Source organism: Sinohyriopsis cumingii, chromosome 3, assembly GCF_028554795.1.
Source record: "Sinohyriopsis cumingii isolate HCF-2022 chromosome 3, ASM2855479v2, whole genome shotgun sequence".
Lineage (NCBI taxonomy): Eukaryota > Metazoa > Mollusca > Bivalvia > Unionida > Unionidae > Sinohyriopsis > Sinohyriopsis cumingii.
The window spans coordinates 63,382,568-63,403,769 of record NC_142963.1 but is presented as its reverse complement, the minus strand read 5'-3'; the positions used below and the strand labels follow the sequence as shown (position 1 = coordinate 63,403,769).

The window sequence follows — 21,202 nt, the reverse complement described above, 5'->3', positions numbered from 1 at the left end:
CATGTGAGTTCACAAAGTAGGCAGCGGTTTGGGGAGATCTACTCCAATGGGGATAAAAAAAATTTTTATAGATAGCAGGGTGTAAAGTAAAAGTAGATGGGTAAACCACACTGCTTTTGCCTGATAAGGAATCCTCTAAATTTGCAGACTGAAGGTTCAAACATTTGTTTTTAAAAGACAAAAAGACAAAAAGGAAACAATACAACATATATTTTGATATCACTTTTTGTTTATTTTCTAGATTTAATTAAGATTAGGACTCAGAATTAGTCTCCTCCTCCACTCTAAACAGTATCTATTTCTTCTTCTGCTCAGGCACCTGCAAATTAAAAAATAATGTAAAAGTCACATATCATCTCAGCACCGCTTACATATGCAGAAATCACATTAACTAGCATTATTAACCTTTATGAAACTTTCTTCACTGCACTTGTGCTTCCCTTAATATTGTTAAGCCAAGTTACAATATAATTTTGTACTTATGTGTCATTTCAGGCAAGTGGATGGTGAAATCAATTTGCGCAAAGATGAATTTATTTTGTCCAAATATTGTATGTGAATAAAAAGTCCAAGTGGAAGCACTTGTCCTTCGACAAGATGGATGAAAATTGTAGTTAGCTGTACTCAAGCTTTAATAGTCCTGGAAACTATGATAAGCTGATTTTGTCTGCAATTTATATTGATGAAATAAGAGTCAGATGGCTAACCTTGTATTTTATCCCTCCGCGTTGGTTGGGTGCATATTTGAGGGTCTCCGATATGGCCTCTTCAATTTCAATTTCTTTCGCTTTGCCATTATTTTTCAAGCAAGCTTCTGCAAGAGTAACACAATATTTTAAAATAAGTTTCACAACAAACAATGCATTGCAGTTTTCTAAAAGCCAGCAATAATCAATGGAGTATTTATAAAATATGTACTTTGAAATGTGGTCTCAGGTTCTTTCATATAGATGTAATTGCAGTATGCGTGAAGAAAGATGTAGTACCTTATCCATTCATGGAAAAATCTCTGGCGAGTCATTTTAAAAAATAGACAATTGAAATCAAGTCATACTTACTTATCAAAACTCGGCACCTCACAAGGTCTTGAAATGATTTTTTCCCTTTGCGTCCCTTTAGACTATACTCTGACCAGAGTCTTTTTGTTCCTAGACGTTTCATCATCCTGCGGACACTATCCCTCATATTACACATGCCTAAGGAGCTCAAGTAGTATATCTGAAAATAATAATAATAATAATAATAATAATAATAATAATAATAATAATGTGATAAAATATGCTTTAATATAGTTCTTTTTGCCATGATGTTGCATCCAAATTTGTTTGCTCTAACTTAAAACAATTTGCCAACACCAAATATGCAACACAATGTACTAACAGCAATTATAAAACAAATTAACCACCGTGAATCATTTAACTTCATAAATGACATTCGCTCTAAGACTGAATTAAAATAGCCAAAACATATCTAATGGTGTATATGTAGTAAAACACCTGTAAATGTTCATCTCTATACATGTTTTGACCTACATCCATAAAACCTAATAGTTGACCACAACATCTTATCCACCCCACCCCCACGAAAATAATTCTGCAGGGCCCCAGCACTTGTACAATGCATATTGAGGTTCACAACAGCAAAAAAAAAAAAAAGATTATAGACACGATAACAGTTTGCTATGAGAAAATGAGGCCCCAAATTACCATCTTCTTGGAGAGTTCGGGATTCTCCTCCAACCTCTGGCAAAGACCCTTTAGTTCCTCCACTGAATCAGGTGGTGTTGCAATAATTTCGTCTGTATATTCTGTGTCTGGGCCTTGTGTAGTAAATATAACCTAGTCCTACAATGTAAGACATAACACATGTTTTTGTGCTTGACGCCCACAACATAAATCAGCATAGAGGTCTTACAGGTAGGACTAACCTAGACCCATCGCTTCAAATGTAAACAAGTTCTTCCATCTTATTAATTAGTAAATATACTGTATAGCTGATGACAGATGTCTTTCATATGTGCTGTGCTTATAACTCACAAAAAGATCATGTCTATAAGTTATCACTGAAAACATACCTATATTATAGATTATTTACAACCATGTCTGTAATTATCACAATTTAACTTTAATATGCATTTTCTTTTTTCACATCTATGTAAATCAGTATATGTATACATATGTCTAAACATAAATTCATTTGAATTTCACTTGTGATTGAAATCAATTTATATTACTTGGTATTTTTTTTAAAAAAAGTTTTGGTCAAGAATAATAAATCTTACGCTCTAGAGCTAAGCGCACGTAATTCGAAATGCTAGCCTAACTGAAGGCATTTTATCATGGCAGCCTATCCTATCCTCGATATTTTTCATTCCAAAAATGTGCCAGTGTAACAATATAATTTACTTAATACGAGTCGGATAAAAGTCACAGAAACATGCCAAGCAGTTAGATCATTTTTACAAGTTGAACATGTTGGCCGATATATCCCATTTTCTTTGTTTTTGCTATTGAGGCCATGGCATTGCCTCGTGCCTAGCTCGTAGCAGTTTACAAGCGCTTGATTGCATCAATAGACATCGACCAATAAAAAAATCCGTTATTTTCTGCAACTAAATATGCGAATATACGTTAACTATTTAATGTTCATACCTTGGTGGTTCAAAATAGCGGGAAACAGGAGATACGTCTCTGCCTCAATTGCGATTCGGTCGGTACAGAATGAGCTAGCCTTTGGTTCGTTGATACGTAAAATATTGTTAAGGCAATGACAGTACCTCATGTTTGTAATAAAAAAAAGCTGACGAGTAAAATGTTTTCCTACAAAAATTGCAACCTCCTTTAAGTTATTGGTTTTGAAAATAAAAATGGATGAACTACGAAACTATGAGTATTCTCCTTGATAATGTAAAGTTAACCACAACATTGGTACAACGGTGTAAAAACGTTATATAATTTCTTTGGAATAATTATATTAATTCTTGTCCATAGTATTAGAATCAATGCATATACATACCATTTGTAATTTACTATATCTTTTAGATCAGAGGACTATTTAATTTCATTTTCATGTGTAACGTGTTAGCAACGTTGCCAAAACGTTATTTTCCCACGTAACCAAAACACAACCATATAGCAACGTTGTGAAAACGTTGTGTGTTAGCTGGGCTGTAATTTGTCTCAATACCAAGCGATTTCCTTAGATCCGTTTCACGACTGAGAAACGAATCATTTTTTAATTTTGATTTTGAGATTCAAATAAATAAAATTGTTAATTTTCTATACTAATAATTAATATTCTTATGCATTGATATCATTTGATTATATCAATTGTACAGTGCACAATATTTTGCTTATCGATATCGTACATATGGATAAGACCTACACTCTGGTGGTTTTGGGAAATTAGCATCGCTGCCGTTTGGGTATCGTTAAGGTTTGGAGGTTATTTGTTTAAAATTATTTTGGAGCCATTGTTTTAACACATGGATAACTTGTTGTACTTAGGTTCGTCTAAAAGTTAAAGCGCATAATTGCAGAATGAGTCAATATTTCAGGGTATATTGTGTTGGTTTCTTGAAATTTACGGGCTAATTATTTTGTGTTCATGTTATAGACGAGTAAATAAAGAATAGACGGTTACTGGTATTGACACTGACTACGATGATGTTAAATTTTATAACATTAAAACTATAAAATAAAGGGGTAATATGCGTGATACTGTTTCCTTCATTCTACTCGGTAAGAATGTTATCACCTTCATTATTACCGTTCCGGTGGTCTAGTGGTTAGAGCGTCCGCCTCGGATGCGGTAGGTCGTGGGTTCGATCGCCGGCCGAGTCATACCAAAGACTTACAAAAATGGTACTAACAGCTGCCTCGCTTAGTGCTAAGCATTAAGAGGTTAGTGTCTGGACTGATCGGCCTGGTGTCAGGTTAATGTGACTGGGTGGGACATCATGCTAAATGTCTGCGGCATGATGCCCCAGTGCTAGACATCACTATAAACTGTCACACTGCAGACATCGTAGCGATATGATTGAAAAATTGTTAAAGCTACGTTAAAAATCTAGATCACACACACACACACACCCTTCATTGTTATATCTAAACTAATTTGTACTATTTACTGTTTATTTTACTTTATTTTAACTTGTAAGAGTATATTTATTATATGACGAACTATACTGATTTTATTCAGTAATACAGCAATTGAATAAACAGAATTAAAACTTAAATGCATTCCGATGATCAACAGTTAAACATTTGCCATATGTCATGTCCTGACCATAAGACTATTCTGTGATATAAAAACATTGGCCTAAATATCACCGTAGACGTGTTAGCACAGTTTTGTTTCCAAGTGGTCATGTATTAGGTCATTTGAAAGAAATGTTTGCACTTACATTTTTTTCAGTAATATCAAAAAACTTTAAAAGATCTTATCGAGAAAGCACCCGTCAACTAATTATTATAACTATAACTCGATAGTTAAACTCAGATCCCCCTCCTTATCTGTGTCGGAGCAGGAATCTTGTTTTGCTATAAAAGCTGTTAAGGAACCATTTTGAATTGGTCTTTTTGAACAGGTAGTCTTGACTGAAAATACAGCTTTCCTAGGTAGTAACACTGTGATGACGCATTATTCAGGTAATTAATAGTCTGTTGGAACATGTGGGCATATATTGTGATATGGAGGCTAAAATTTGGCAAGTTTCATCAACCATGCAAATGTAAATGAAAAGTGCCAGTTCCGACTGTAGCGACATTTGCAATTTCAGTAATTCTGAGATTTGCAGTCGATATGTCATTATAAACAGCAAAGCAGAAAAACCCTTGGGCCTTTGACAGGTGTGGGAGATTGTTTAAATTGTCTCTGTACACGAGTGGTGAGGGTCGTGTAGCCCACTTCATTGTCAAAACGTATTGAGAAGTCAGAGGTTAGACATTTTCTAGAAACGATGGTGAGCATGCTGTTTGAAATAATGGATATGAATACACACTTCAGCACACTGAGTGAAAAAAGTTGAAAACTTTGGTATCGGAATTTGAAAAAAGAGCAAGTCCAGTATGCTAATGAAATTAGAGAAGCATATTGGTAATCAAGGAGCACAGTCAAAGTGAAATAATTTAATTTTTCCACAGGATTATTTTTTTCAGACGATAATGTCAGTTATATGGAATCCATCTTATAGACTGTTTTACCTGTTTAATTCATATAGGAACCATTATTAGATTATGTTGCACTTATGACGTACATATACTGAATGGTAGAGTTCATCAAGATATTGATAGTATTTACACTTGTATAGCTGATGGTAATTACACCTGTATAGGTGATGGTAATTACACCTGTATAGCTAATAATGGTGCTCGTGTTGCTGATTATATCGCTGCGTCATTGGAATTGTTTTATGTATTCACGTATCTTTCTGTTCTCGTTGAATCTCATCACATTCCTTTAGCATCTACAATGAAATCGGTTATGGATGCTCTATATGCCGAAAATATCGTAAACGGAAATGATTATACAGTACTTTAAGGAAACATTTATGTGGAACCTTTGTGATAAATTGTACTCTGAACTGTATAACAATCTTGTAAATATAGAAAGAAATGAGAACAAAGCTGTTGAGACAGTGCTTGATATAGTCTGGTTAATGTTTACTGGTTCAAACATTGGTTATATCAGCAGAGTACTCCATATCCTTGTGGGATGTCGAATATGACAAAATAAAACAGTTCATATATAGACTTTGAGAAAAAGTAGTCTCTAACAATCAGGAGGACTTAAAGCATATATCTGCATTGAACCGATTTAAACAATATTCAAAAGAAGAAAGAGTTATACCAAGTAAGCGGACGACTAATGCTTGTACAAACTGTAAATAATGTTTGGCTTACTTTGTAACATTTAGGGCAATATATAAAATAACCGTTTATCAGTCTTTGAATGGTTCCAGTATTTTAAACACCTATACTTAACGTTTCTGATACATATGATGAAATTTATAGTTCGCCGGATCCTTCTAGAATTTGATAAATATTTATGTAATGATACATAATGACACGTCACTGGACATGCTTAACATCGACATGGATTAAAAACGAATTTCAGACCTTGATAATTTGTTAAAATATTCAGATGTAAGACAAAACCTTTTACACCATACCTGGTTTAATCAGGCAATAAAGAGAAATGCTATCAAATTATGTCAATTAATATTCTATATATTATTATTTGTATCAAGCAATAGTCCATATGTTATTCATTGTATCAAGCAATATTCCATATGTTATTCATCGTGTCAAGCAACAGTTAAATGTTACGTATTCTGTCATCCGATAGTCCATATGTTCTTCACTCTGTATCGAAATTCGTTCAGTGCATTTTTCAAAGAATCGATTCAAAGAATCAAAGAATCAAAGAACAGCACTCAGATGTAATTTATATTAAGTGGCATAACTGACGCTAGGATGTTACCAATTCTTGTATATAATACCGTATGATGGACTGGTGAACTACCTGAATTAATACGTTACTGAAAGATTTTATATGTATAGTGTTCCTATGCTCAAGACATTGGGTTGCTCAGATTTGATCAGATTATCAGCTTACAAGCTTAGGATTAAGTCTAGACTTAATCTGATTCTGAAAAACAGTCTAGGTCTTTAGAAGCGGTGTTCATGTATGTACTAACAAATAAATGAATAGGATTGTCAGAGCACTTTGTCATATGTTTCATGACCATCTTATTTCTAATATAATTGTCCAATCTAAATAATCAAATAATATTACAAATGCACATTCGATGTGGTATCCTTATGTCTCAACATGTATGTCTTCACACACACACACCCTGACAAATACGCACAGACACACTTTTATCGACATTTGTAGTTTTTGTTGTAGAATGGCCAGGACAAGAAAAGTAATCTGTACATGGACTTTGTCCACTTTCTTTGTAATCCAATTGGAGCTTCAAATTCAACACTTTATTTTTCATTTATTGTTTGTCTTGTTTGCGTCTATTTTGTAATTGCCTTCGACAAAGACTGATCAAGAGTCGAAATCAGCAGACCTGTAAACTTGGTTTTCCACTGATCTCTGTTAGTTTTACGCATTTATCTTTATATCAAGCATTGATATATATGACTCCTTGAATTTAGGCCTTGGAAAAGAATGACCTGCGGTGCCAGAATATATGCCTGATCTCACTTGTAATCAGGCATAGAGAATTAAAAACAATTACAAAGTTATCTGTCGATTTAATGTGGGAGAAAATTACGTCATGACTTTTGAAACCACATAGGCATTCGCATGCGTATATATTAATGTATCATAAAGAAAGTTATCTAAGTTATCTAATATCGATCAAACGTATTATATCTTTCCAGGGCTGATGGAATGCGTTTTTGTTATTGAATACTATTTATTTGTTTAAATTTCAAAGTGTTAAACAATAATGCCAAATGAAAGTAAACGATAAAACGACATATCACTAAGTGGGTTTTATTTGTCGAGCAAGAAGATCGATACATCATTGATTTTATATTAACTATACGTTGTTTTCCTCTGTCTGTCAGCTTACAACTTACCAGTATATCGATAATGTTAAAGCACGTGGAAATATTACGAAAATTGCATCTATGAAACATCGATCAAACCCAACATTGCTTATTGCCGTTTATATAATAAAGCTATTGAATCAGTGGCGTCACTCGGGTTGGTGTCACCCAGTGCGGTAGCTCATGGTGTCACCCCCATGGTCCTCCTTCCGTAACAGACCATACAGAATCCTTAGTAATGTCATTTTCGTGTCACCCCCTCTGATGGTGTCACCCGGTGCAGTCCGCACCCCCCGCATCCCCCTAGCGACGCCACTGCTGTGCCTGCTAGTCATGTATTTAACTATGATCGGTTATCCGCTTATGAAATCCGACTAGACCGAGCAGTGTGTGCTCTGTAAAATTTGCAATTTTTCATTTTGGTGTCACCCCTCTGAGATGGTGTCACCCGGTGCGGTCCGCACCCCTCGCACCCCCATAGCGACGCCACCGTATTGAATTGAAATTTATATCAAAATGTTTTCGTTCAAATATTATAAACACAATATTCAATAACTTAAGCAAAACTCATATTAGTATTTCAAGCTATATGAATACATATAACTATCTTAAATGGATCGGCCTCCTGTATGCTGACTATAACATATGCTTAAACTAGATAAGAGGTAAGTATTGTCTTTCAAAAAGTACAACCTCCTCCACACAAATAAACACACCAAGGAGATTAACTCGATTTATAAGCACAAATCTCTCTCTAAATCGCAATTACACAACGAAACAGTAACGATATTGTTATTCAGCTTTGCCTATTGAAGAAGACGATTATAAATGTTCAGTATACACAATGTTTGTCTACACATTTTAGTACGATGATGTTAATTAAGCTTACAGTTGCCACTACACGATTTTAAGACACTCATTTGCATACACTTAACAATTCCTACGCCATATAGTATACAACTGCACAAAGTTTAAACGTGTCTTGATAGAAGTATATTCTTATCTCCGACAAAGCAATAATTCACATATAAACAACTGTCTAAAAATACAGCTGCACCTCGCATCAACCTGTCTCATGTATTTGGATATCGTCCGTGTTCAACTTCATGGAAAGACCTTTTTCTCGGATAAAACGTATATTATTTGAATAAGGTATGACTGCAGTGTTCACCAAATAATATCGACCATCACCTGACAACGTCTACATTCATTTTGTTCTATACTGTCTATATATGTTCTCGTCAATTTGCAATTATATATGGTGGTTTATGACAAGCTATGTTCTTATTGCGATGATTTGTTCAATTTATGCTAGCACTCATTTGTGAATACACCTGACCATCTGTTCAAGAGCACCCAACTCTTAACTGTATAAACTTTTGGTTCCCTGTTTTAACTTCTGATGTACGACTACTTGGAAACAGACACTTTCTGGGCATTAATGTAAAAATATGCATTGCTGTACACGTTACACGTACTTGATAAAGCAACTGGTATAACATGGCCCTACTGTCCCCATGTAGCAAAAGAGTAAACAACAATAGATTTTAAGAGAAGACAATATTTATTTACAAAAATCAATACGTTAAATCAACTGGATTCGCAAGATATATCATCCCAGCATTATATATATATATATATATATATATATATATATATATATATATATATATATATATATATAATATAATGCAATATAATATAAGCCAGCAAAGCGTTTTGAAATGGCAGTATATTTAGGTGCATAAAAAAGACAGCAGAAAACCATAAGTTAGAACTTGAAGGACGCTAACAATTTAAGCTTCACTTAAAACAGAAAGAAAGAAGACAAGATATAACGGTACGTCACTTTATGGTGCATACGACAAAGGCAGTAAAAACAAAACTGTAGCACGGATATTAATTGCTTCATGTCTGCATGGCAGGAGATTGGTGCGTGTATATGCGTATGTTTGCGTGTGTTTTTATGTGTGTGATTGTCTGTGTTTGTGTCTGTGTGTGTTTGTATGTGTATCAGGCGGGTAAGTGTATTACTTGCAGATGTTACATTTACAGTCGTTACCACTCAAAGTACATAATTAACGATCTAAATGAATCGAAACTAGATTCTTCTCTAAAGGGATTTGATAACGCATTTCATACCTGCATATCTAAAGGACTCACGGTACTAATTCAGCTCCCATAGTAAACATACACCAACACCATATATATATTAAAAATTCAATAACATCAAATTTTTGAGTATTTATATTTGCCAGTATAGAGACATTTTCTGAATGTACATGTATTTGAAACATATGCTTTCCATACCGCAAATAAGGGCCAGGTGCTGATTTCAATAATGAGTCCTCCAAAACTCAAGTCTGTAAAGGAAATGCAATTATATCAATTAAAACTATGATAAGCTCCCAAAAGATTACGTTTCATTAAATCTTACATTCACTTTTAACAAATACTATATTTTATCTTCACCCATTTGCTTACATTTTGCTGGCAGTGAAACGGTCAATCAAAACATTGGACTCCTTTTCAGTTTGTCAATCAGAGTGTCAATGTCCGTCCAGATAAAGGGCAAAGTGTTATCATCAATATAGTTATATAGAGAACCGTACTTACAAAAATATGAGTGATACAGTCATTATATAGCACAGGTATGAGGACTGACCCGCTAACGAACATCCTTTTTGAATTCCAGTCCAACTACTCATGACACCCTGCATTTTAATTTGCTTCTTACGATTCGACAGATAACTCAAAAATATTTTACTTTAGGGTTTCGTTAATTAGACCTCTAACATGGCTAACAAGAACTGGTGCTCCTTTTTGACAAAAGTTTGATTACTTCGCCTTCCCTGCACATTTTGTCGAATTCAAATTTCGTATCATTTTAAACACTTGTGATGGCTCACCTACATAAAGTCGAAAACTGTATATATGTTACTATTCTCTTTAATAACCCTGATCCTTTGAAGAGCTAAGGGATAAATAGGAATATTCTTACCAGTGTCTAAGGTCTCATTTATATAAAAATGATCAACGATTTCAGATATTTCGGTTATTATTTGCAATTTGTATGTCTTCAACAAGAATGCTATTATTATGAAGAGATGAAAGTGGATTCGAAAAAACGGTTTAATAGTTTACCAAAGTCCATACATTTAGTCATCCCAGCACGTTTCCGAAACGTATGTTCTCAGAGACTTATTCTTGTATTTCTGTATCATGTTTCCCTGATTTCTATAGTTTTCGTATGTTTTGCATTATCTGTACTCATCATGTGCTTACTATATACAGCTTTCATTAGTTCTCTGTTTAAATAAGGTAATGGTTTCCTACGTGCACATGTATACTTATTTTGAACTTGTTTGTTTATAGCATTCAAGAGAACATTTTCAGAGTCATTGTTGCCAGAATTGCAGAATTGACGGATTCTGGATCACTACTTGAGAGGCAAGGTAGCAAGTGGATTATTTGGTTCTTTATATCACCATGTATACAACTTCTGTAAAATTTATCTATTCTGGTTGCATGACTGGCAACAGATCAATTTTCCCTTACAAACTTTTAAAGTTCTTTAAAGTTCTTTCCTGGCATAAACACAACAAAAAAATCATTGTTGACTTTGCCTTTTTCTTAAAATTCAAGTTCAGCAATGGACTAGCTATAGTGTCAAAATTCAAAACAAACTCTCTGTAAAATCCTACTAACCTAAGAAATGATCAAATCATTTTCTTCGTTTCTGGTCTAGAATCTAATTGCATCAGTTTTATCCTGGTTCGGTTTCAACTGTCTTGATTCACTTAGAAAATGTGATACTACACTTGGTAGGTCTCGTCGTGAGATTCACATGGCATAATTTTATCGAACGGTAATATGCTCTTCCTTGGTAAGCGTATACATTCGAATATCATCCACAAAACTATATGCGTTTCTCATGCCTTTAAACAGTTTGCGCAAAAGAGGATAGCACGATGCGCCAGTGCTGACCCAACAAAATGGCATGACTTTAAACTGATATAGCACCTTCTAGGTTCGCAAATACCATTAATATTCGAGCGTCTTCAACAATGGGCACTTGACAGTATCATTTGGTGTGATCTAATTTCGATATAAATAGGTGCCCTGCTAATTGTGAAACATGCCATCGATACCTGACATTGGTTTAGCATCAAATACGGTGCTTATATTCGAGCAAAACAGCTATAACGAAACAAAGTACACATATCTGGCGCAATTAAATAGGGAGAATGAAAGAAAACTACAGAGAGCCTTAGGTATAGTGGTTGCAGTGATGGAGCCAAAAAATATGTATTTGCCTGGATAGATTAGAGCTTTCCGATGCTTTCCTCTTCCACATAACAACAATTATGTAGACGGCAAAGGATACTGTAACAGATTCTTGATATTTAAAACCTAATAAAAACAGCCCGATTGTTGGAACGAGAGAAATAAACATCTAGATAGTGTCAAACGCCTATTAAGAGAATATAAACAGCAATAATAATAATAATAATAATAAGAACAAGAATAATAATAATAATAATGACGACACTTATTTCCCCAAAAAATCTTGTTTTGAAATAATTTGTTTTCAGTAGTATCGTTTGTGCTTCCTTTAAACAATAGAGTCGCTAGTCATATTGTCAGTATTCATGCTATATATAATATTATGTTAGAAAGTAAAACAGTTTAGTAGTAAAACTATGCAGATTTTATTAGTAAGGAATCTCAATCTTTGTCAAAGAGAATATTTTCTGCCGTACAAATATTAATAACATAAAATTGAAAAAAATATACCCGAAATACAAATATGCGTCTTCTAACTTGTGTATCTAACGAAGAATAGCGTTACTTTGAGATAAATTATTTGGTGTTCATAAATGATAGTACGTGATCGGGATGCCATGAGAGTACAGTGTTCATAAATGATAGTAAGTGATCGGGATGCCATGAGAGTACAGTGTTCATAAATGATAGTAAGTGATCGGGATGCCATGAGAGTACAGTGTTCATAAATGATAGTACGTGATCGGGATGCCATGAGAGTACAGTGTTCATAAATGATAGTAAGTGATCGGGATGCCATGAGAGTACAGTGTTCATAAATGATAGTAAGTGATCGGGATGCCATGAGAGTACAGTGTTCATAAATGATAGTAAGTGATCGGGATGCCATGAGAGTGCAGTGTTCATAAATGATAGTAAGTGATCGGGATGCCATGAGAGTACAGTGTTCATAAATGATAGTAAGTGATCGGGATGCCATGAGAGTGCAGTGTTCATAAATGATAGTACGTGGTCGGGATGCTATGAGAGTACAGTGTTCATAAATGATAGTAAGTGATCGGGATGCCATGAGAGTGCAGTGTTCATAAATGATAGTACATGGTCGGGATGCCATGAGAGTACAGTGTTCATAAATGATAGTACGTGATCGGGATGCCATGAGAGTACAGTGTTCATAAATGATAGTAAGTGATCGGGATGCCATGAGAGTACAGTGTTCATAAATGATAGTAAGTGATCGGGATGCCATGAGAGTACAGTGTTCATAAATGATAGCACGTGATCGGGATGCCATGAGAGTACAGTGTTCATAAATGATAGCAAGTGATCGGGATGCCATGAGAGTACAGTGTTCATAAATGATAGTACGTGATCGGGATGCCATGAGAGTACAGTGTTTATAAATGAAAGCACGTGATCGGGATGCCATGAGAGTACAGTGTTCATAAATGATAGTAAGTGGTCGGGGTGCCATGAGAGTGCAGTGTTCATAAATGATAGTACGTGATCGGGATGCCATGAGAGTGCAGTGTTCATAAATGATAGCGAGTGATCGGGATGCCATGAGAGTGCAGTGTTCATAAATGATAGTGAGTGATCGGGATGCCATGAGAGTGCAGTGTTCATAAATGATAGTGAGTGATCGGGATGCCATGAGAGTGCAGTGTTCATAAATGATAGTGAGTGATCGGGATGCCATGAGAGTGCAGTGTTCATAAATGATAGTGAGTGATCGGGATGCCATGAGAGTACAGTCTTCATAAATGATAGTAAGTGATCGGGATGCCATGAGAGTACAGTGTTCATAAAACGAGAGACTAAAACCATCTCCTCCACATTTCAATTTTGCAACCGTATATAACTTAACAGAAAGGCATAATAAACTTATTTTCTCCATGACTGTGTTAGCATTTTATTTTTAGACATGCAGCTAGTTGGGTTCCTAAATGACAGAACGAATCAATCTCCTTTAAAGTTACCTTTCTTAATGGTTTGAACAAAGTTAATAATCCATACCACATAAACGTTATCAGTTCCTTCAGTGTTACGGTGTTAAATGTATTGATCTTGATGTCAATCATGCATCAATTCATCTACGTCTCAGCCTTTCCGTCTTCTACATTCCTAGGAGTGCCTTATAAAAGCAAAATGTGTAATCTCTTAAAATTTATTGAACTGATCTGATCAGTTACTCCACCTATGTTGGCTAATAATCGATGATTAACTGGGAAAAATCTAATTTCAATGTAATACAAGTCAAACTTTGCATTTATGATATACATTCTACTTCTCCAAAGTCGTTTGATGATTGTATGATCAGAGACATAAATCTGTTTTCTTGTACTGATCAAGATGGTAGCCAATCCGGTTTGGAGACATGCTAGAAATATAACCTAACACCTTGTCACCTATCGTTACACTTAAACTGGAGATCGAAAGACTCACCATCATGTTACTCAAAAGCAATAACGGGGCAGAAAAACAAATATTTTCCAAGGCGTATTATCTTCCTGTTGAAACGTTTTGAATACAATGATCAAATAAAATGTCAATATATCGCACACTATAGCTTCCTTTTTTCATGCTAATTTTAAATAATAAGTCCTCTTTAGAGATTTTTGTGTAAATAGAAAATAACATTTTAAGATTTTGTAAACATTTGTTCATTATGAGTCATTATCGAATGTCTTCATTTCACAAATTATATAATCCCCTTACATATAAAACCGTAAAACAGAATATCGTAACTTGCAATGTTTTTGGTGTTAATTGACAATAAAGACTTCACTGCACACACAAAGACATAGAAGTAGTGACGGGGGGGGGGGGGCACATTAGAGTCAAGGGAAATTCTATGTTAAATTTGGTCGTTTTTATTTTTGGGTCATAACGGGAATGTAACATAGATCAGATTGGGCCTCTCTAGGGTCAACGGAAAATGAAACATAGGGAATGTAGAGTGATAATGAATTGGGTCTGTCTAGGCTCAAGAGGAATTGGAGAGGGGTGACATCACGATACCGGACACAGGCAACAGTGTTGCAAATGGCTGATGTAAATCGGGCGGTACAGTGTGGCTGACCTGAATACGTACTACTGTAGGGACAAATAGAGACATAGACATAGAGACGGTGGTTTGAGACAGAGAGACATTAGAAAGAGACATATACATTTAAAACAACACCCCCAAAAAATACACACACATATATATATATACAGTGGAGGCTCGTTAATCCGGACTCCGTTTATCCGGAAACCTCGCTATCCGGACATAATTCAACGGGAACGGAATTCCTAAACGTTAATTTGCTCCGTTAATCAAAAAATCCGCGTTCCGGATCCGGAAATCAAAATCGGGGACCAAAGTGTAAAATTACATTAAAACTTGTCTCGATAATACGGAAATAATCTGTCCAAAAATAAGAAAATTCGAAAAATCGTATGTGAAAATACAATCAGAAGAATAATACATAAAACACAGTAGTGAAGCCCTTGAGAATCTATGGCCACTATCAATAACTAAGTAGTGTGACCATATTGTAACCAGCGATTGTATAAACAATGTCTGTTTTAGCTAGTCGCCGACGGGGGTGTTAATAATTAAATAAACACACTGTGATCAAATCGTCCACGCTTTTTGACATAACATATGGTAAATAAATTAAAAGTGTCATTAAGCCTCTTTGTTGTTTACCAATTGTATGTAACAATCACAGTTTATTGTTTGCTGTGGAAATACAGTTGACATTTTTAAGCTGTGGACAGTATAGGGCTTCATTTTCGAATAAACTGGGGACGTCAATCATTAGCAACTGTAAAATACGACTTATAAAAATGACTGCATTTTATTAGTTTACCATTACGCATTTAACTGGGAGATAACAGTTTGTATTCGTTGTACTTTTTACATATATTATGGCGACACCATCAAGCAAGCGCAGACGAGTAGAGATACCGGCCAGCATAAAAAAGAAGATTTGCCAGCACAAAGAAGATCATCCAAAAGCTACAATTCAAGATATACGCCAGCATATTATAGCTTACTATTCCTTAGACATTGGCAAGTCGACAGTTGCGGACATTATAAAAAACAAGGACAAATGGTTGTCCGTACCTGCCGACTCAGCAGACCTAACCCGCGCTCGCCATGCCAAATATCAACAAGTCGATGATGCCGTATTCATGTGGTTCTCAGACATATCGGCCCACCACGCCGCCGTTAACGATGAAATACTCATTGCCAAGGCAAAGATACTCGGGGACCAACTCGGCACCACTGACTTTGCCTATTCTCGTGGATGGCTACAACGCTCAAGAATCGGCGGGGCATCAAACGCAAATTGTATGAGGGAGAAGCAGAGAGTGCCGACATGAACAAAGTGCAGGCCGGCAGAGAAGAACTAAAGCGACTACTGGAAGACTACGACCCACAAGACATATTCAACCTGGATGCGACTGGATTGTTTTTCCGACTGGGGCCAAACTACAGTTTAGCAACCCACAACATTAAAGGCCAGAAAAAGTCAAAGGATAGGATCACCGTGACACTCACTGCGAACGCAACAGGGACCATCAAATTGAAACCATTTGTCATAACTAAAGTCAACAGACCTAGGTGTTTTGGCAAAACATATAATCCAGACACATATGTGAGATACAGACACAACAGCAAAGCTTGGATGACGGCAGAACTTTTCATCGACTGGTTGAATGAATTCGATAGACAGATGAGGGTAGCCAAACGCAACGTCATCTTACTTGTAGACAACGCTGCAAGCCACACACAAGGGGACGTTCGATTAAGCAACGTAAAACTACACTTCCTTCCGGCAAATACAACGGCACACATTCAGCCAATGGACGCTGGCATAATACGTGCATTCAAGGCCCACTACTGGAAACAACTGGTTAGACATTACATTGACTGTGCTGAGCAAGGCAAGGTTCAAACTGTGGACATTAGGCAGGCAATACACATGGTAATGACAGCGTGGGGTTCAGTAACACCAACAACAATCTCAAACTGCTTTAGACATGTACAGATCATACCGACAATAACCACTAATGTCGAAGATATTGATGACGGAGATGACATGCCATTAAGTGAGCTCAGAGATCTAATAAGAAGCCTTCCCACCCAGACTGAGATGTCTGCCGAGGAATTCGTACGGATAGACGAAAAGGAAGAGACACGGCAACAACTCAACGATGACGATATTTTGACTCTGGTATCTAAAGATGAGGTTCCAGACAATGATAATGAAGAAGACGATGATGACACTACCGACCCCGAGGGAAAAGACATTACCATCAACCAAGCCAAGGACAGTATAGCAACATTAATTTCGTATTTTGAGCAGACGTCAGCAAAGTTCACCAGTGATGACATAAAACACAATAGCGAAGCCCTTGACAATCTATGGCCACTATCAGTAATCATTGCAGATAGATCCGCCAAAGAATCCAGGCAAACAAAGGTTACAGACTTCTTCAGGAAATTGACATAATAAATGTATGTACAGTACATACATGTACATGAACATAGTGTGATGTGTTCGATGTGTTAATTGTCTAAACTTCTATTTACTGTATATGTACGTACAAGCACATGTTATAATAATGTGAAATAAACACAAATTAATAGATGTATTCATTAATTTATTTCAACCATTATTGAATATACAGTACATTACATTTAAAGCTAGCATATACATGTACATATATACGGTGTTATGATATCGTAAAATAAAAAATGTGCATGATTCAATTATCCGGAAAACTCGTTAATCCGGACATATTCGCTGGGAACGAATGTGTCCGGATTAACGAGGCTCCACTGTGTATATATATATATATATATATATATATATATATATATATATATATATATATATATATATATATATATATATATATATATACACACAAAGACACATAGACTTATGGACAAAAATCTACAACCGACTAAAAATATTTTAGGCAAGTGAGAATAGATCTTTTCGAAGGAACCGACTGGTCCCGTAAAGGGCCTCTGATATTTTTGTCACTATTCAGTTAACATAGAGAGCATCGTACGGATCTGCTTCTCTTCCTCAAACTTCGTCTGACCTCTGGGCCGTAGATTAAGACTCGCTTCAAACAACATTGTCTCTTCACATAGATGCTTCGTTTCGAAAGGGCCGTCTCTGCGAGCTGGGTAATTGCCCATGATGAGTTGACATACATGGAATAATCCGGGTTGAACAGCATCGACGATACGAGTGCAGACGAGTCTCCGTTTGTCCACATATTGTGACGAAAACAGGTGAATGGAATGAGTTGGATCGGGGTTAATTATAGTGGAAGAGCGGATCGTAACGGATTGAATTCTTTCATCAATTCTTCTAACACGCGTTACAAATATCACAGTACAGAGTCTGTTTTCCAATCCGAAGAGAGCGGCCTGTGACGTCTTATTCCCAATATAGATGTGTTAATCATTTTACTGTCTGCAGTCAAGATGAAACGATCGCATCATTTCGTGAAGAGAGGAGAAAAAAGTAAGAGCCAGAAACATGACCTATCGCCACGCACAGTAGCTGATATATCGGCTCATATCCATGCCAGCGATTTTGAAGATGTAATGAATGAGCCAGAATCCAGACCAAGAGAGTTATAGTCAAACCAAAGTCCACCCCCAGTAACCAGTGACTATGAAACGCTTGGCCATGCTCTTGAGTCGAATGCTTAAAATATTTGGAATGACAGAATAGCCAAAGGTTATTTTGCCGCACTTTTTCAATACTGAATTGAACCAACATGCCGTTCTATCACATTTACCTGATGTTCACTACTTCGACCTCGACAACATGCGCACCGAACAGCGAGAAACTGTCTACGCTTGGTACCACCCTTAGACCGCGGACCCTTTCTATTTTCAGGACGAAATGTTAAAGTATTGTTATCGAATGTGGTAATTTTACGGCGTTGCTGTGGAAAATTGTGAGAATTGTTCATGGAACACAGAGGGATCGACCCCTTGTAAAAAGCCTGTACCATAGCCAAACTGTGTTCCTTAGTGTACCTCAAACGATTCATGTCTAAGAAGACCCTGGGTGTCATATGCCAGGATTGATCAGTTGTAAAGTCTTGAGTCCCAAGAAGGTGTACCATCCCGTTTTACCTCACCATTGCCAAGGAAAACTAATGTTTCCCTTGTGCCGTACTTGTGCCGAAACGTACAACCAAGGCCAACCTTGTCAGCATACCCAGGAAGAACGCGCCTTGACACGATCGTGGGTCAGCGTGAAATTGTTTAAGGCTCTGCACTTGGGATACCAAGTGTTAGAAGTCTACGAAATGTACCACTTTCCCAAGACAGAACAGTACCACAAAGGTGAAGAGACTCAGAAAGGCATTTTAGCCGACTACTTGGATGCCTTTTTGAAACTGAAACAAGAAAACAGTGGTTATATTTCCTGGAACCACATTTTCTAAGACCAAAGAAATTCAAAGATAAATACTTGGAGCAGGAAGGCATTACTTTATACCACATCGAGAAAAACTAAAGAAGGCGTTCGTTTGCCAAAGTGATGTTGAATTGTTTGTGGGAGAAATGGAAGAACGACCGTGTTTACCCAAGACGGAGTATTTGACAGAACCTTCCCGCTACTTCCAGACGAATTTGGAAATGGCATCATGGCGGCTTACGTGACAGCCCATGCTCATTTAAAAGTGTACATAGCATTATAACTGTTAGGAAATCGTGTGCTGTATTTTGACACGGACAGTTTCATCTACATCGATCGTCTGGGTCACCATCGCCCTGACATGGAGGGAGATCTTTTAGAAGCCTCGACGGACGAGTACCTCGGCGACAAGATTCGAAGTTTTGCTTGTCGCGGTCCCGAAAATTACGGTTACGAATAGCGGAACCCCAAGGAAAAGTGCACACCAAGTGTAAAGTGAAAGGAGTGACTCAATTATCACACCAGTCAAGTGATAAATGTTGGCGTGTTGGAAGAAACCTTGAAATCTGGATAGGATCAACATTTTAAAGTGACCACCTACGAACCGCACAAGATTGTACGTTTAACTACACACCAAATCGTCAGTCGACCCTTAGAAAAACTGTATTAAATCGTGAACCACAAGCGAGTGTAGCTTCCTAGTCACTTCACTTTGTTGCACGGACATGCCGATATTGGTCATCATATAAAAAGGGAAAACGTCCAAGACCGATTAGTTCATTGTGATTATCATTGCCAAGCGAGAAAGATGAATCTTTTCAAACAGACACCATTCAAGTTTGGTGATTTTCAAGTGGAGTGCGATGCTGTGCCTTGCGATGACAGTGAGCCGTACGCTTTGACATCAGCTATTCAGTACCACATCATGCGAACTTTGCTATGACTATTACAATACCTACCATGGAAAGTGATGCTATGCGTGTCAAACCTGCAGATGCGAAAGCGATGCCACCCTTTACGGTACACTTTATTACTTTACTGGTTTACACTGTCAGTGTCGTCCTCAACGTCATACTACCGTATAGCTACCCCCTATGGATATCATCTATGCATGGGCAAAATACTGCTGGTTTCACCGTACCCTCATCGAAATGAACCTGTCAAAGAAGAATATTCGTCCCCTGTGCATTTGCCTGAATACTGAGACTCTGAATGTCAATTCCAAATCTTCCAAGGAAAGTAGCTAAATATCTTGGAGAACATACCCCCGAAGAACTAGCTATAGACGGATTTATCTACTTGGGCGAAGGAGATAAAGTTAAGTGTTTCAGGTGCGGTGTGTCACTTCACCAGTGGAAGCAGGAAGCTTCATATTACATAGAACATGCTCAATGGACTTGCACTGTCACTACTTACATTTAGTGGGACGTACTCTGTACTCTCTTGATGGACACTTTACAAGGGAACATACGTGGTTTGCTTGTGAAGTTGAAAGAACGCATATACCGAGAGTTGGTCAAAATAGAAGTCAAAAGTAAAGAACAGTTGCATCCGTTACTTCACCAATGTTGGAACCGCTTGTACCTGAATGAAATAAGATAACTGATTGATTCGAAAGAGTTCCAAATGTTAAAAATTGATTATCTGGATGAGGACCAGAAGACTATGGTTGCTACTCATCCTACGTCCTAAAGCCTATATATTATACTACCACGAATTCCAGAGGAAGATTTAGACGATTACCAAAATCTTATACGCTATCGAATTTTGTCTGTAGAGGAAATTTTTGTGAGGTGTGTAGTGTGTGAGCTAATGGCTAAACAGTTTGGATACACCACTGGAGTACGATCAATTCTGTGTAAAAGTTACACTTATTACCTCCGAAAAGAAAGACATTGT

General features: G+C 36.7%; 1 protein-coding gene across 1 annotated transcript; it reads right to left on the bottom strand.

Moving 5' to 3' along the window:
- Nucleotides 1-211: 211 nt before the first annotated feature.
- On the bottom strand, nucleotides 212-9,716 carry LOC149802984 (uncharacterized). The gene is made up of 5 exons (XM_089953862.1): nucleotides 9,711-9,716; nucleotides 1,707-1,838; nucleotides 1,059-1,218; nucleotides 708-814; nucleotides 212-319 (listed from the first exon to the last, which is right to left on the bottom strand). Exons 1-5 carry the CDS (start codon nucleotides 9,714-9,716, stop codon nucleotides 296-298), a joined length of 429 nt encoding a protein of 142 aa, XP_089809988.1. The 3' UTR covers nucleotides 212-295.
- Between the last annotated feature and the right edge of the window lie 11,486 nt (nucleotides 9,717-21,202).